A 19,285-nucleotide genomic window follows, 5' to 3' on the forward strand; every position below is an offset into this window, starting at 1 on the left:
CTATGAATAAAAAAAAATGCTAAAGACTGCGATTTACTGGGGCTGGTCACCAGGTGAGGACTTTCACCAAAATGTTCTATCTCGGCGATGTAGAACCTTTCCAAAATGATGAATAATGATAATAATGATAATAAAGCTTGCTCTTTTTCCATCACTGCCCTGCTTCACATTCATACAATTAGTAAGAAAGGAAGGGTCATTCTTACCGTTATACGTCACTCTAGGTTTGGTTAGACACATGACCAGGTGAAGGTCCATCTCATCTGACGAGACAAACTTGGAGCACACAGGGCACTTGAAGCCTGGATGGAGCGAAGAGAAACAAGGCAATGAAGCGATTAGATAAGAGAAAGACTATCCCACATAAGTTTGTGTAGAAATGTAGGCGGATGGCTGTTGTATTCGTTTAGGAATAGGAATCATCAAGCTCCTCTTTATTATTGTATCTCCATCTTTGGTGCTCAGCGCTCATTGCTGTGGTGTTTCTGCACTGCACTTCCCAGAGATTTCATCCCATTGTGAGGAAAATGGTTGTGTGGTAAGTGTAAACGTTGGGCGATAATATGCGACAGTCAGCTCATAGTAAATGTTCAGATGGTCAGAATATGGAATGTTTCAAAGTTCACATCTGACTACAAGAGGGGAAAGCATCAATGACATAATGACAGACTTCTAACAATGAAATGTTAATTACAGTACAGTAAGTAACAAATGAATTGCTGATTGTTAAAATTAATGAACCTACAGCATCTTAAAAGGGACTCCCTTGCTGAGCAAGTCAAAGAAATGTTAAGTCAGCATATGTGTAGCTATGAGTAGACACTTTTCAATCAAAGATTTAATTACCGTACAATTTTTTTTTTTTTAATGGTACTTCAATTCAACTTTTACATGGAGCTGCCAAGATGTCACATCACTGATTGACCCCCTCACAAAAAAAGTACAAAAAAGAAAGAAGAGGAGAGTTGAAGAGAAAAAGAGAGCAGGTAAAAAAGGCTGTGTTGGCATATTTGGATTGGAATCTTTCAAAAAATAATAGTATAATTTGTATTTTTTTTTTTTTAAAAGTAGATCCGGTTTCTGAAACGGGAACTATGTCTCCTCAATGGTATCCCTCCGCTATCTTCTCATCTATCAATAAAAATGCTATTTGGCGAAATTATGTTCTAAAACGTTGGACCCACAGTCAGTTGAAACACAGCAGCAGGATCTGTTGTTGAATCTGTTCACCAACGTGTTAAATGTCAGTTTTCAGTCTATTTTCATGACCTCATTCAAATGAATGGGAAGTAAAAATCTGAACACTACAAACTCGTCCAGCTGCATCTGATCTTGCTGATTAGTTTATATTCTGGTTGTCATGGCGGTCAAGTGTCGAATAACCCCCATGTTAAAACTAAGTGGAATATTGCTTTAAACATCATGGATCCTGCAGCTTCCACTGACATCTTAACGATTATGTTCAGTAGATTTATATGAAGCGAAATCAGATCAGGTTAACAGCAGGAGACATACAACAGTTTCCCAAGCCATCTGAAGTCATCACAGTGAACAGTTGAGTCCTATGATAAAGGACAGCAGTTAACTTTCATCCCTCTAGCATGGTGGATAACAGCACTCTAGGGTGGCTAGAATGTCATTTATCATTGACAGGTGACAGAAGTTAATATTGCGTGTGTGTGTGTGTGTGTGTGTGTGTGTGAGATGCTAGGGAGGAATTTCAATTCTCCACTCAGTGCACAGTGTGTCCCTTGACATAATCCTACATGAACATCTTGATCCACCTTGAAATATCTTGATGTTTCTATGATTTTTCACTTCATACTGCTGTATTCTTTTTTTTTTTTGGTAGATTTTCATATCGTACATATTTTCATAGAGTTTTACTTGGTCTCAGTCGAGATTAGATCGGATGAAACTTTAATGATCCCTGTGGGGTAACTGGGTGGTTGCAGCACCAAATAGGATATAAATATGAATAGAGCAAATGGGTGTTATATAAGCATACAAAACCCACAATTCCAACACTCAAACATAGTAAGTAAAAATGTATGAATGAACATGTGAAAAATATGGGCAAAATAGCAGCAGTAGTTATCAGTATTATAGCACTAGTAGTAGGTGCGATAATATGAAAAGTAAGTAATAATGAAATTGTTGTATGCACGTTCAACTGCTGTTATTTTGCACACATCATAATTCATATTATTTCATATTTTCATTCATTCATATCCACTTAATATGTTCTTGACATTGTCAGATGCACACAAATTTCCACACAGGGATGAATAAAGTTTCATCTTATCCCAACAGTACAATCTGACAGTTAAAATCTGTGTGTAGATACAGTGTGTGTGTGTGTGTGTGTGTGTGTGTGTGTGTGTGTGTGTGTGTGTGTGTGTGTGTGTGTGTGTTTCTGATCACATCTCTCTAGAATGATAAAGTCTGCCACAAATGCTGTAATGCTCATGGGGTAAAAGGATTAATGCAGCCAGGAGCCAGACTCTCTCCACTGTTTATCTGATCCATTTTAACCCTAAGTCACAGAACGCACACACACACACACACACACACACACACACACACACACGACCAAGATGTACAAGGGTGACATCTCCTAGGATCTGGTCATCTGCTGACAATTCAGAATGTGTACTATAGTGCTTAGGGACTTACTCAGTCAGTCAGCCATTCAGGATGGCGAGGGAAACACTGCAGGAGCTAAACCTCTGTAATACTGCATAAAGTTGAGAATGAGTTCCAGCTCTGCTACAGTTCTGCCGAGTGGGCCTGGTCCCAAGAGATAAACTCATTCTCAGAAATGCAAGAAATCAAAGCTGGCGGGAGCTCTCCCTGCGACCGCGATGACTCATGCATTATATGGGATGCTCTCTCCAGGAAATTAATCAGAATAAAGCTGCGTGTGTGTGTCCATAGCACCGCATACCAAAGTGTCCATAACACCGCCAACCTCTGCTGCATTAATAATGGTCGTTACAACCCCTAAACGTGCTTTGGAGTGTATTTAGATGTCGATTGTGTCAATATTCCATCATTGTTCTCAACCTTCCCTGCATCTTGCTTGATGAAAACCAATTTTTGCCTGGGTGACTCATCATCTTCCACCCCAGCTGGTCCTCATCCATCCATCTCTTTGCTCTGAGATGTGCGAGGGCGGTCTGCCTGTAATGAGGGGTGAAACAGAGGTAACGGAGCTTTTATCGGGGCTCTCCTTAATTTCGCTCAAATAATCCGGTGATGCCCGCGCCCCCTGCAGCTCAGATAAAAAACACACTGGGCAGAGGGCGCTGCTGCTGTGTCTGTTCAAGGACATCACACACACACACACACACACACACACACACAAAAGTCGCTTTCACACACTGTCTTTTGTCTGGTCGAGGAGGAACACACACTTGATGAGCAGTTGGATTTAGAGAACACACACACTTGACGACCAGTTAGATTTAAGGAACACACACTTGACGACCAGTTGGATTTAGGAAACACACACTTGATGACCAGTTGGATTTAGGGAACACACACTTGATGACCAGATGGATTTAGGGAACACACACACTTGATGAGCAGTTGGATTTAGGGAACACACACTTGACGACCAATTGGATTTAGGGAACACACACTTGGATTTAGGGAACACACACTTGGATTTAGGGAACACACACTTGATGACCAGTTGGATTTAGGGAACACACACTTGGATTTAGGGAACACACACTTGATGACCAGTTGGATTTAGGGAACACACACTTGACGACCAATTGGATTTAGGGAACACACACTTGGATTTAGGGAACACACACTTGGATTTAGGGAACACACAGTTGGATTTAGGAAACACACACACTTGATGACCAGATGGATTTAGGGAACACACACTTGACGACCAATTGGATTTAGGGAACACACACTTGATGACCAGATGGATTTAGGGAACACACACTTGACGACCAATTGGATTTAGGGAACACACACTTGACGACCAATTGGATTTAGGGAACCCACACTTGGATTTAGGGAACACACACTTGATGACCAGTTGGATTTAGGGAACACACACTTGGATTTAGGGAACACACACTTGGATTTAGGGAACACACACTTGATGACCAGTTGGATTTAGGGAACACGCACACTTGATGACCAACTGGATTTAGGGAACCACCCCCCCCACCCCCCAGCGACTTTTTGAGCAGTAAACAGCTACTCTCCTTGGAAGAGAGTTGGCAACAGCATCAGATTGGAGTCGTACAAATCAATCATGTTTGAAGTCACGGTGATAGTCTCGACTGGATCTGGGGCAAAGAGATTAAAGTCGTGAAACAACAAAATCTGATCTGATCTGGAAAATCCTACCCGATGGCCAAATTGTGGATATAATCGCACTAGAAGTCTTATAGTGTTTCCCCAGCCTTAGATGGAGCGAGAAGACAGACACGAAGGCAGTTAGCAAAATGGGAAGACAGAAAGACAGACAGGCTGACATACAGACCAAAAGACCAAAAGCAGAGCAGGTCTTAACTGTTCTTGGCAGGGAAAACGCTGAAAATACTGGCTTCTTAAAGAATAATTCTGTTGGAATAATTCACATATGCTGAAAGAAGTATGAATAAGTAATGTGAGTGTTTCATAAGCACTATTCATAACCCCGGAGCAATGTATACCTTTCAGAGTTTCATCTTTTGTTTGTACAGAACAATACAAAACATCGCAGTGGGGGCATTCTGCTCCACGGAATTAATGAAAACAAGGGAATGAAACAACAAAGCAGCGTGATCTGAAACATCTGCTGCCTTGAGGCCGACACGGAAGGTGGTTGAGTAAAGGTTAAGTTTGTTAAACTCTCAAAGGAACACACATCCAAAGAAAGGTGCACATGTTTGGATGATGAAAATATTGAAAATGCACTTTTCCCTCCATGCAAATAAGAGCGAATTTACTCAAGTGTTTCAGCTACATGCCTTCATCATCATCACAATGCTCTGATGAAGGCATGTAGCTAAAAAAAAAGTAGAGCAAAATATAAATTTTACTGTCATTCAGAACTTGCTTCTTGTATAAAGTATCGTGCACGCCCTTTCTCTCTCACAGGTTTTTGTCATATTGCCAAAGGACTTTTATTCTGAAGGGCTACATGAACCGTGCATGCATCACGGTAGAATCAACGCAATCGGTGAGCTAGCATTAGCTTTAGCTTCCGGCTCTCAAAAGCTTCGTTTCGGGAAAAAGAAAGATGGTACTGGAATTTTGATGATATCGTCCAGTGGTTCTCAACGTGGGGTCCGGGGACCACCAGGGGTCCTTGAGGGGGTTCCAGGGGGTCCCCAGCAAATTGATGAATTGTTACACTTCATTATTTTGTCATTTTAGAATGACTGTTTTGATCATAGTCTCTGTTCGAAACCGTTCCCTATTACAGAAATAGTGCACTATATAGTGTATCCGCCATTTTCTACTAGTGTCCGAATTCTCAACGGTTAATTTGATTCACTAAATAGTCCACTATAAGATACCCACAATGCACTACAAATTGTAGTGAACAGACAGTGTACCCTACAATTTCTCCTGTATACCACAATGCAATGTGATCGTGTCTTACCGAAGAAGAAGAAACAGCTAGCTAACATGTTAGCTAATAGAAACTGGTCTGTTTACCGGTTGACAGCGTTAGCAAATCAACAAAAGACGTATCAGACTCCTCAGTCGAGTTTCCTCCGTTTTGAACCAAGAGCAGCAAAACTGCAGGAATCATCGTTACAGGTCAGCTGACTACTTTATCCACCAATACAGGACAGGAGGTGATATGAAAGCTTCTGCTAGTCATTAGCTCACAAGCTTGTTTACCAAACCAAAACAGCTTGCTGCCATTAGCAGACAGCACCAAAGTTGACAAAACCACACTTGCACATGATTAGAATTTCAACAATTTATTTGTAATTTAATGTTGAAAACTTGTCAAAATCAATACGACCTGAGTCCATTTCAACCTGCTGTCATGATGCTTGGTTTGTTTACGTGATGCTGGGCGCATCCCGGTGCGTCACACGAATATCCAGCGCATTTTTTTGACGCAATTATATTTACTATAGTGTCCGAAATTTCGTTTGGTCGTTGCCCATATAGTTCACTATATGATAAACACTACATGGGGAATAGTGAGTGAGGGAATGAGTGAACCATTCCGAACGCAGTCATAGTTTCTCTGTTATCTCTCTACCTACAGTGCAGATTGTCATGGAATTCCGGAATGTGTTTTTTAGTCTCAGTGTAGAGCTGCAACGATTAATCGATTAATCGATTAGTTGTCAACTATTAAATTAATCGCCTACTATTTTGATAATCGATTAATCGGTTTGAGTAATTTTTTAAGAAAAATAATTCAAAATTCTCTGATTCCAGCTTCTTAAATGTGAATATTTTCTGGTTTCTTTACTCCTCTATGACAGTAAACTGAATATCTTTGGGTTGTGGACAAAACAAGACATTTGAGGACGTCATCTTGGGCTTTGGGAAACACTGATCCACATTTTTCACCATTTTCTGACATTTTATAGACCAAACAACTAATCGATTAATCAAGAAAATAATCGAAATTAATCGACAATGAAAATAATCGTTAGTTGCAGCCCTATCTCAGTGTGTTTAGTGTTTAGTGCTGTGGGCTATTTATGTGCTGTAAACCATGACCACTAGGGGTCTCTGCGGAGGGCAGCGGCTAGCCTGAGCTCAGCTCTCCCATAGACTGTGATCGACTCTCTGATTAACCACGCTGGCTGATAAACACACAGCATACGGCTTCAGATGACATAAAGACGACTAAAACAGCTGGCAGAAATTTGGTGATTCCACATGGCACCGCAGACTGTTTGGAGAATTCCTCTACTGCTGAGGAAGTTGCAAAACGTGGCACCGGCAGGCAGAACATCTCCTGGGTAATTACATTTACAGACTCCCTCCTCACACCCCGAGTATGAAAGACAGTTATTATCTGACCGCTGAATAGTTTAATTAACTGGAATTAGCGCACAACTTTTTGGAGCCGTGCGGTAATGATGCATGGAGCGATGACTAATGGACTCGGAGCGGGCGTCCCTTATCTCGCCAAGCGCCCCGTAAAACGATCCCCTGAGCATCGTTTGAGCCCATTTACTGCTCGCCATCCAATGAAAACAATTATCTCTGCACCAAGGGTATGGCTGTCAAAGAATGCAGATCGCTTCCCCAAATGAGTGCTGACATGTTGGCATAGGTCGTTATCTGATGGAGAGCCAAAAAAAAAAAAAAAAAAAAAAAAAAAAAAAAAAGAGCAGGCAACAGTGAGAGAGTGAATCTGGAGGAAAGCTGTGGTCTTGATAAAAAAAAAAAAACCTTGGCAATTCCATTCATCTCTCTAAAGACTTAGGGAACACAATGTAATGAGGAGTTGGATTTTGGGGAACACACACTTGATGACCATTGGGACTTTGGGAACACACACTAAACAACCACTTTGATTTGAGGAACACACACACTTGACAACCATTTTGATGTGGGGAACACACACACATGACGACTAGTTGTATTTAAGGAACACACACTTGATGACATTTCTGATTTGGGGAACACACACTTGATGACCTTTCTGATTTGGGGAACACACACTTGATGACATTTCTGATTTGGGGAACACACACTTGACCACCAATTAAATACCAGGATTACACACTTAGCTGTGTTCTACTGCCATACAACACCAACATTTTCCAAACACATGAACTTGCAGGTAGAGCAACTTGTTGCTGTAATGTTTTTCCTTGTCTTGCACATAACTCTCATTTCTATTGCTGGTCTCTGTTCAGATTTGATTTGTCGACCAGCTCACACTACAGGAGAATGTCGAGACTTAGGTTGTAAAAATCAAGCATGTTTGAAATAATGATGACAGTACCGACTGGATCTGCACTAGGGCTGAACGATTTTGAAAAAATATCTAATTGCGATTATTTTGACTGATATTGCACTTGCGATATGATTTGCGATATTAGAGGGAATGATCATTTTTACATCATTATTCTCATTTTCACTGAAAAATATGTATTAAAATGATTATGGTGTGATTTTTGCGGGGATCTGTACCAAACAAAGATGTTTTCTTAAGTCTGTAGAATATGATGTGCAGGCCAGGACATCTCTGCAGCACCACAATATTTCATTTAAAATGGTATTTTGACACACATTTCGCTTTTAACAAATATTGCGCCTCCTGCGATTTGAAAATTGTAGTATTATTATATATTGCAAACTAGCTTCGACTTTGGAAAATCAGTTGTGATGCCAAATCAGCCTACAAGGTGCAGTGTGTAAACACAACTAATTACCTGAACACACCAGGCAATCTGGCAGGAATGTTTCCCTGATATGATACAGTACAGGAACACTGTGATGCTTAAAAGTCAGGTAGATGCGATAATTCACTGCTCCCGTCTCGAGAGGAAAAAAAAAAAAAACCTCAAAGGCTTGAGAGCGTGTTGGGATGGATAAAAGCGTGGGAGGCGGAAAAGGGAAATGGAGAATAAAAGGCTGAAAGTTAAGAACTATCTTCCAAACTAGCCCCATGGGGTTTGGACCAGCGGGGGTGGGGGAGGGTGGGGGGCAGCCACAATTAGCAGTAGTCAGAGGGAAATATGAGGAGTAGCGTTGGTTTCACCAGGGGATCACCACCCCCACCCCCCTCTCTTCCCTCGCTTTCCACCGCAGAAATTGAGAGCAAGAAAGAAAGAAAGAAAGAAAGAGGGACAAGTCTGGAGCTACAAGTAGAGGGAGAAACTGAAGTGGGGTGTCTATACTGGGGGCAAGAGTATAGTCTCTAGACAATTCCATTCATCTCTCTAAAAGCTGGAGACACACTACACGACTGAAGAGACTGTATAAAGACTGGATGTTACATAGTACTGGCGTTTGCTTTTTTTTTTTTTTTTCTGCTAACGTCGTAGAGGACTACACACTTGACAACCAGTTGGATTTAGGGAACACACACTTGACAACCAGTTGGATTTAGGGAACACACACTTGACAACCAGTTGGATTTAGGGAACACACACTTGATGACCAGTTAGATTTTTAGGGAACACACACTTGATGACCAGTTAGATTTTTAGGGAACACACACTTAATGATCAGTTGCATTTAGGGAACACACACTTGAGGACCAGTTGGATTTAGGGAACACACACTTGAGGACCAGTTGGATTTAGGGAACACACACTTGAGGACCAGTTGGATTTAGGGAACACACACTTGAGGACCAGTTGGATTTAGGGAACACACACTTAATGATCAGTTGCATTTAGGGAACACACACTTAATGATCAGTTGCATTTAGGGAACACACACTTAATGATCAGTTGCATTTAGGGAACACACACTTGAGGACCAGTTGCATTTAGGGAACATACACTTAATGACGAGAGAGAGAGAGAGAGAGAGAGAGAGAGAGAGAGAGAGAGAGAGAGAGAGAGAGAGAGAGAGAGAGAGAGAGAGAGAGACTGAATCTGTAGGGAATGAAACCCAAGAAAAAAAGGTTCAAGAAAGTCTGCCAATAGCTCAATACCTGCTGGAATAGCTTTTACTTTAATTATTGACTCCACCAACAAGAACTCACTGAACTAGCCCATTTCCTCTGCCGTGGTTTCCCCCCTGCGCTCACACAGGCCAACGTGACACACAGAGTCAAAGTCCTCCTGAAAGCGTTGCAGGCAAACAGCCGCTTGGCCCCAGCTCCGGCCCGACACACTGTGTTAACCTTCCACCCAGTTTACAACGCATTTGGAGAGCATCCCAAGGTGCTGAGATCATTATTCCCATTATTCCAACCCCCTGAATCAGCAAACCCCCGTATGCCATACTATTAAATGGGATTTATGTATTACATCTTCATTTTTATTGATCAACACACCGACTGGCGCGGCTCGAGCCCTCCTGCGTTCTCTGGCTCTGTGTAACACACACACACAGAATCAGAATTATACATACAATATACTGACACTAGGTACAGGACTTCATATACATGATGCTGATCTGTGATGTCATCAAGTGACACTTTTTCCAGCTCTACTGAACATGCACAGGGAACCCACTTGGTAGACGTTGTGAAAAAGCATCTGGGTGATTTTCCAAGGATGTAGATATATTTTCTAGTTCAGACCTGTTAGCACTACTGCTGTGAAATAAAATGGAATATAGGGTGATGTCAGTGAGCTAAATGTCTCCTTAGTGTGTGGTGGGTAAAAAAAAAAAAAAAAAAAAGAAGAAAGTAATGCATTACTTCAGTGGTTCTCAACGTGGGGTACGGGGACCACCAGGGGTCCTTGAGGGGGTCCTTGAAGGGGTCCCAGGGGGTTCCCAGCAAATTGATGAATTGTTAAACTTCATTAACAAGAAGTGAACACAATTAGAGAATGCAGAAGAATGACTGTTTTGATCATAGTTTCACTGTTATCTCTCTACCTACAATACAGATAGTCATGGAATTCTGGACAAAATCATATCTAACAATAAATATATTCTCAGATTTGGGTCGGAGAGACAAAATCTCAATGGTGGACTGTCCAAATGGGGGTCCGTGGCTCTAATGTGGACTAAATTAGGGGTCCTTGATATGAAAAAGGTTGAGAATCCCTGCATTACTTTACTTATTTACTCCCTGTAGAAAGTCATTTGTTACACTACTCGTTACGTTACTTTTGCGTTACTCCGCAACATCGCCTGAGATGCATTGTCACGTAATTGCCAGTTAACAATATAACATTAAACCTTCCATATGCCCACATATCAGCACAAATCCCTATCCTAATAAGGACATACACAAGATCTTTCTTTTATGCTCTTTAATACCACAAAGCCGAAAGAAAACCAGCCCAAAGAGCACTTCACAGAAGAATGTTGTGGCGAGAACAAGGCTCAATTGCATGCCTAGCAGAATCAAGGCAGCACTGACAGTAGGCTATAACTGCCTCAAAATAAAACTATATCAACATGTAAAACAATATAAAAGAGGTTGGCCCACTCTGCCATTTTTGTCTTATCTCCCGCACGAACTGTCTCTAGCCAAAGTCACATGAGAGGTCAGAGGTTGTTGCGCAAGCGTGCATGAAAAGGCACGTTTGATAATTTTTTTTCTATTCGCCCAGATCCCAGATCCTGCAGATAATTGATGAACTTAACTTAAAGACATAATGGTTTGATTAGTAACTGTAATGTGATTACTGATTTCAGGAACTGTAACGCGTTAGATTACTGCGTTACAGACAAATGTAATGTGATTACAGTAATGCGTTAATTTGTAATGCGTTACCCCCAACACTGGTGGTGGGGGTGGAGGTGGTGAAGAGGTTCATCCATCGTTGGTGAGTCCAGCTTTCTCTGTTTAGGAGAAACTTTTGAATTTCACTCTTAAGTTTACATACGAGGTGAAGTGTAACTCTCCTACTCCTCAATATTGGGAGTACCCAAATATATCTTTTTTCCCCTCTTTTTTTAATGAGCAAAAGCAGGGCCAGGTCATCATCACTTAGTGTTGACTCTTGTCGTGGTGCGTCAAATTAGCTTGCAAATTATTCACAATTTTGTATCATTTATTCTCGTCGTTCTTGATGTGTAAATAGGTTTTACGTTTTCACCAAATGCAACTTTAAGGCAGCAGGAGAGAGAAAATAGCGATGTAGTGCCTACAGACGTGCTGCATCTCTGGGCTCGGTAGCTAAGGGCGGTAAAGGGGACTATCGGAGAAACAATAGGCTCTGTGGATGAGCTCCATCATAGGCCCCAGCGGACAGTCAGGTATAGCAGCAGAGAGGATCGGTACTGGAGAAATTCCTCACCGGCGTCCCATCTGTCGCCCAGACTGTCACTCTCTGTGTGTGACTGATGTGTGAAGACGGTTATTAAAATCACATTACGGCTGCAACAATAAAGCCTGGAGAGATGAGACGCCCTCTATTTACAAAAATATGTTCTGGGACAGAGAAAGAGAGAGGGAGCGAAGAATAAAAGATGCAATTTCCTCTGTTTTGCTAAAAGGAGGAAATTGGAATTGTGCCTGGGGCTGGTGTGAAAGAGAGAGGAACAAACAGCTTTGGGATTTTTTTTTTTGTCAGGAAGATGGTTGGGGAAAAAAGAAAAGATAATCCTCAACCCCTCATGCCTACTCTAGTGGTTCAATATGGCTGCAGCATACAGAAATACCTGTGTACCTGCAAGTATGAAGACAGAGCTACACCTGTCCATCTGGAGAAGACAGACACAATACATAAGCAACCAGAACACCAATAGTTTCTAGGATGAGATACAACCCAACAGACAGACAGACAGACCCAGGCTATCCTGGCCGATCTCTGGTGTAATGCTCAGTCTCCAGAGGAAACAACACAATCATAGTTCCTGTTGCTGCTCAGAGAGACTGGCCTGTAGCAACACACTGAGTCACTCCCTCTCTGGGGACGAGCAAGATAGCAGACGCTCTGATGCTGCATTCACATCCTATGGGGAAGATGGTAGATATGAGCTTCCTACTACAGTTCACTAGAGGTTCAACCAACAGCTGTTTTGATAATGTCGATTACTACTTCGATTAATCCTTCACTTGGATAAAAAAAGCATAATTATTTTAAACATTGCATTTGTTTTATTTAAAAAAAAATGAAAAAAAGAAAAGTTATTCCTCATTTTGTACAATGCTCTCTTTCAAACAACTTGAGACATGAAAGTTCTAAAGCAAAAAAGAAAAAATATATGCTGTATGTTTTTACCAAGTGCATATTTCAGCAGGTTTTTTTTTTTTTTTTTTACAAAAAGCTGTCTTCAATTTGAAAGGGGCTCAACAGTTAACAGTACAACTAAGTGCTAACAGGCATTGATACGTCAAATGGCTTCAACAGCAGTCTAATTCTGAACTCTGGCAGTAAAACCATTCTAGAGGAATTGCAATCCAAAAATGTCCAAAATGTTAGCGTGTCCACATAGGCTGCCTTTCTTCTCGGAAGATATGTTGCCTGCTGCAGAGGAGAAGGACTCAGATGGTGTTGATGTGGACATACTGTATAAGTAGGGCTAGCCTGCCCAAGGTAGGGTCTTTCACCAATGTAAGGGATTTTCTTCTATGGCAACGGGCTTCTTTCCAAAGTATGAGAGGACTTTATTCCACAAAACCTTGGAGATCCTCCGCTTCGCCCTCTTGCTTTCTTCACTACCACTTTTAGAGCCAAGAAATGAGTCCAGTTATGAGACAGGAGGAGTTGTAGGTCCAGCAGCTGTAGTAAAGGTGGAGATGGTACTGATTCGGTACGGTGCCATGCCATTGTTCCGACGGCCCACTATTCCAAAACCCTGATAGTCCGAAAACTCTAACCTCAGTGATCCCATGCCTCAACCCAACCACCTCCGGGATAACGGGCTGTCGGACAAATGGGCTTTCGGTCCAGTGGGTGGACATTTTTCGGACTATTGGGGTTTCGGAATAATGGGCCGTCGGAACAATGGGTCCCCTTCGGTATTGACTGTCATGCTGCTACTGATCCACCTCCCTTCTTAATCCAATTGCCAGTGTTTGCATTTTACCTTGCACATTATAGACTTGATCAGGGGTCACAAACTTCAGGTGTCAGTTTCCTAAACCTCGGGTCCAGGGCAGAGGGGAGGATCACTGTGTTTGGTGCAGCGTCTGAGAAAGTGGTCTCTTTCTTTCAGCGCTGTTGCCCTTCACAAGTGGAAGTAATGTAGGGATTGTGGTATATTTCAAAGGGTTTAAGGGCTATGAGTGCTCCTGAAGCAGGCTCCATTGGTCCGCTTTTAGGTTGAGGTACGGTTTGCCCGTCTGTGTCACAGCTGGGTTACACAGGCCACCTTTGCTCAAGCAGTCTGCCAATTACATGCTGAGAACATGCTGTTCCACCTCGTACTCACACCTCGTTTAAGCTTGTGGTCAGGTGTGCTCATTTGTTGGTGTTTTTCTCAGCTTTCTGCAGGGTAGCACACTTTTTCAAAAAATGGTCCGAGGTATCTTCACCTCATTTAATGCTTGGGTGCTGCAGTTAAGGATTGATGACCAGCTGCAAGGTGTCTGACAGAGGACCACCATTGTCCTACACAATAATATAATCTGTCTGGGAGGAATTTCAAACTTTTTGGTTTGTGGTTGACATTACAGTGTTTGGTTTGCTGTAAAACATGAAGCTAAATGTATCATCACTAAATTCATGTGATAAGTGTGAAAAATTTCAATCTTGCCACCTTAACGGCTTAAAAACGAGTTTGAACTTGTTAACACTTTCAAGTTGTTGCTTTTAACCATCAAGTCGCTCAGATAGTTATTCATGGGACGTGAATGCAGTATCAGGAAGAGTAGGAACCAGAGGATGAGGAAGAGGCAGGGATGCAAACTCAGAGTAAATGTAAGGTAGAGTCTGCTGAGTTCTGCATTCATTCTCGACAGATCTGCTGAGAGGTGTTTTGAGCCTGCTTGTCTGGTCTTAACATTAGATGTCTCTGCATACATCACAATTGCAAGAGCGAGAACGTTTCATGAAAATGCCCATTGCAAATCAGTAGGGAATGCATGAAAACCAGAAGTCGCATTGTAATCAGCACAGGAGTGGCTGTGTCCTGTTTCATTGATGAACGAGATCTAGCTATGCCATCACCTTACAGAATTACGAGTATCAAAGTCCTCAAATTCCATTGGGAGCCGCCAACATGCAAAGTTGCCTAGTGTAAATTTTAAACTCATTTTGAAGCATATCAACACCATTAACACTTTTAGGCCATTTTATATGGATTAAAGCCACCATGGGGGTTCAAACGTGCCGTACTGAACCTGATGTAGATCTATGATTTTCTGCGTACGCCACCAGATTAGATCAAAGATTACAAGACTTTTCTATAACTGAGGCCCCTGGTCTGTGTCAGAGCTCCAGGCTGAAAGCTGGGAGGTGGGAGAGGTGAATCAATGCTGGGGACGTCTGAGGGTCGTCCTATTGATAGAGAACCTGAGCCGAGGAGGAGCTGGCCCGTTCATATTCCTGGCACCAGCACTCCAGGGGACCGGGAGCGGGTTAAACAGGAAGTGGAGTAAAAAAAGGAACCGGGGGTGGGGAGGGGAGGGGGTGGCGGGGAAGAGAGGGGTATAAATACATCAGCTTCCAGCCACTGGGGAAACTGGGGTTTAAGTAGGGTAACACGCTGACAAGTGAAGGTGATGATGAGAGTCCTTCCTCTTTTCAGGCTATAATATCACACTCACTCTCTTTCCCTCTCTCCTTTTTCCATCTCTTTCTCTCTCCCTAGCTCTAGTCTATTTCCATCTATCTCTCTGCCTCTCACTCAGTAAACAATATAATTGTGTACACACACACACACACACACAGTGCCCCAGGGGGCAAGGGCAGAATTTAAGTTTGCCCAATGCTAACGAGATGCTGCTCTCTCACGTCATATTGAATGATGCACGACTGCTGTTACAGTCTTGCAATATGTATGACAAAAAAGCTCCCTTTTTTTGTTTAGTTACAACTACTTAGTTACAACTACTAGCTAGCTATGAGCTAGCAAAGCGCTTTTGTGTAACAGAAGTTTTGGCCAATGCTAACAAAACATTTTGGCTAACAGTTACTGTGTTATGATACTGAATGACAGCTAACCTAGCTGAGGATAGCAATATAGTAGAGTGTATCTGTTCTTCTTCACAATACATTGGGTGAATGATGTGGTTATGCACTGTAAAGATATTTTGACAAACCCTGTTTGGATTTATTGTTAGCAGCAAGAGGCTAGCAATGGGAGCTCGCCGTTTCAACCGACAGTTGACTGGAGCCAATATTGTTTGCGGGTCCAAGTACTATGTAAGAGACAAATTATAAATAGGTCCAAAATCGCTATCCTTTAAGAATGTAAAGCCATGATTTTTTTCTCTGCTGACTGAATGCTTATGGCTCCACAATTGACCTATTGACCAATTTCTGGTGCAATGCTTATGGAGAGCCTATAAAATGTAGCCTACTACTACTACTACTACTACTACTACTACTACTACTACTACTACTACTACTACTACTACTACTACTACTACTACTACTACTACTACTACTCTGTAATGGATGTGATTTAAAAGTTTAACACCTGGATCAAAACAGTACAATTACTGGCTTCTAAAAAATACTCCAAAAAAAGTACAAGTACAAGTACACAAAAAAGCTACTCAATTACATTACAGAGAGTGAAAGTAACTGGTTACGTCCACTCTTGGTCGGGGGTAAGGAATGTTGTAGTTGGTGTTAAGTGTTTGTAAAAGTATCCACCGTGCATTTTACTCAAGTTAATCATCTGCCAATTTAGGCTCAGCAGATGGACGACACCTCAGAAAAACATCAAGGGGGGGGGGGGGTAAACAACACAGACACCAGGCAAACAAACCAAAGGCTGTAAGTGGCTTCTTTGACTGGCTCTTTGTGTTGTACACGTGGACAGACCATGGCAGTGCGTGTGTTGCCACAATAGGCACTGTGTAAACCCATTATGGACCTAATGGCTCACGCACAGTAAACCGGCCTGGTGAGTTTGGAAGCTGCACGGTAATGCTGACTGCAGGGGGAGAAGGGGGGTGGGAGGTGATGGGAGTGAGTGAAACTATGTTGACTTGAAAGTGCTGTGGTAGTACACTATGAGAGTCTAGCATTACAATCATTACATGTATATAATTATGTACCACTTAGTACCAAATATATGGCTGATATGTTTGATATGAAGCCTTACAATATGCTTTCAGTAAAGAGTTACCAAAAGTGTAGGGGGGTGAATACTTTATTGGACAACTGTAGTGTTAATATTAAATATTAAACTATATGATAATAAGCTGAATTTAACTGCCTGATGTTTGATGATTATATTGTAAGAAAAATTTATCTCTGCTTCTAATGGATTAAAATCTGCTTGTAATGCATCACAATGCACTTCAAGTAAAGCGTTACCACTGAAGTCTGACTCAAGGAGTGGGATTTCATTACAGATGGATCATGAATATTCCTCTTTAGATAAAACTGCAGTGCACAAGTCGGTATGTGTGTGTGTGTGTGTGTGTGTTTACATCTGCGTGAGCATAAGCATATTTATACGTGGATGTCCTTGTGGGAGCTGCTATGTCTGCACATTTAAAGACAGCCTGGTCTGATATATTGACTGAGTCAGTTATTGATTCTCCTGATCTCATATTCAGCATGCAGAACAGGGGTTTCCCTCTGCAGCAGTCAGTCTCACACAATCAGATTTAAGAGGACATTGACCCTGACACAATGCTCTGTGTGTACAGTACAGGACAACAACACATAGATATTCCTACATAGACACAAACACGCATGTACTGACACATAAGGTGATTATCAAATCCAAAAATGCAAAGTGGATACTTGTGTCCTTGCTGGGAGAGATCTTTCCAAGTTGTCTGGGAGAGAACAAACTTCTCAAGAACATGACAACAGACAACGTCCTCACGGTTTGGGATGGGCTGTGTACTTGACATTATGGGATCAATTAAGACAGACAACTGTTCATTGTCCCATCTGTTTCAAATGTCTCCGTACTATACGCTGTAGCCCTGTCTGGATGTGTTGTGTCATTCTTGTCATGAATCTTGGGGGCTTCCCATGCATTCTCATATTACATCAAATGCGTGAGGGAAAACACAAGAACACACAACTACATATCGAGTTTTCCATTTGTAATGATGTGCAGCAACAGTTTTATGTTGGAAGACAATGATTTACATAATAACTGTTTAGCAGATCCACCTAACTTTGAAGTACAACAAAATGTGTTTCCATTGCTTTGTCGATTGCCTGCAATACTTAAGTGATTAAAAAGGTTGCATTTAGTTAGTCAATGGTTGAAGGATATATATTTAATTTATATCAAAGTTTATATCAAAGTGAAATAGGCAAACATACATACTCAAGTGTGAGCACGACTCAGTTTTAGTAACCTTCAGTAATCATCACGTGCATGAACCATCTTTATCCTGCTCCCAGCCGAAACCAGGATTCACACCGTTAAACCTGTTAACATGTCCCGACAGAAACCGGGATTCACGTTGTTAACCTGTTAGTATGTCCCAAGAGAAACTGGGATTCATGCTGTTAACCTGTTATAGCACGTCCCGATAGAAACCGGGATTCACGCCGTTAACATGTTAGCATGTCCCGACAGACACCGGGATTCACGCTGTTAACCTGTTAGTATGTCCCGAGTCCCGACAGAAACTGGGATTCACGCTGTTAACCTGTTAGCATGTCCCGACAGAAACCGGGATTCACGCTGATAACCTGTTAGCATGTGCCAAGAGAAACCGGGATTCACGGTGCTAACCTGTTAGCATGTCCCAAGAGAAACCGGGATTCACGGTGCTAACCTGTTAGCATGTCCCGATAGAAACCGGGATTCACGCCGTTAACATGTTAGCATGTCCCGACAGACACCGGGATTCATGCCGTTAACATGTTAGTATGTCCCGAGTCCCGACAGAAACTGGGATTCACGCTGTTAACCTGTTAGCATGTCCCGACAGAAACCGGGATTCACGCTGTTAACCTGTTAGCATGTCCCGACAGAAACTGGGATTCACGCTGTTAAACCTGTTAGCATGTCCCGACAGAAACTGAGATTCACGCTGATAACCTGTTAGCATGTGCCAAGAGAAACCGGGATTCACGGTGCTAAACTGTTAGCATGTCCCAAGAGAAACCGGGATTCACGGTGCTAACCTGTTAGCATGTCCCGACAGAAACCGGGATTCACCAGTTTTGGTGATCATGTGACCACTGTATCTTCACCTTCTTGTTGTTAGCTGAGCATGGTCTTCCATCCGCTTCAGTGTGGTTCTTCTGCACACCACTGTTGTACTCAACTGTTATTTACCCTTTGCTTGAACCGGTCTTGCCAAGTGTTTTGGCTGACTGGATTTTTTTTTGGTTACAGCACCATTCTTCAAATCTAGACACTATGGTGCCCAAATCGCACCTGTTCTCCATTGTAGCGTTTAGAAATACGTGACTCACTATCACTCACTGAGCCAGCTGTTTGCGTAAAGGAGAGTATCCAAATGAAGAGACTGAGCTGCTAAGATTAGTGAGGGGGGGAAAGCAGGTCAGGCTTATCTCATCAAGGTAGATTTCAGTTAACCTGGAGTGACTCAGCCGCTAACACACACACCACCACGGCTCAGCTATGTGGTGTATGATTTCCT

General features: G+C 42.1%; 1 protein-coding gene across 1 annotated transcript in view; it reads right to left on the reverse strand.

The window, feature by feature from the left end:
* Nucleotides 1-206: 206 nt before the first annotated feature.
* The window catches only part of znrf2b (zinc and ring finger 2b), a gene marked incomplete at its 3' end in the record, with an annotated part of 50,176 nt that continues 31,097 nt past the window's right edge, over nt 207-19,285 (reverse strand). The window contains exon 2 of the mRNA XM_071514164.1: nt 207-302. Within this exon, the coding sequence (XP_071370265.1) occupies nt 207-302 (96 nt within the window). The remainder of the gene's footprint in view (nt 303-19,285) is intronic.

Source organism: Centroberyx affinis, unplaced genomic scaffold (assembly GCF_046629955.1).
Source record: "Centroberyx affinis isolate AG114_WGS23_722 - 3 ecotype Tasmania unplaced genomic scaffold, CSIRO-AGI_Caff_v1 ptg008104l_1, whole genome shotgun sequence".
NCBI lineage: Eukaryota > Metazoa > Chordata > Actinopteri > Beryciformes > Berycidae > Centroberyx > Centroberyx affinis.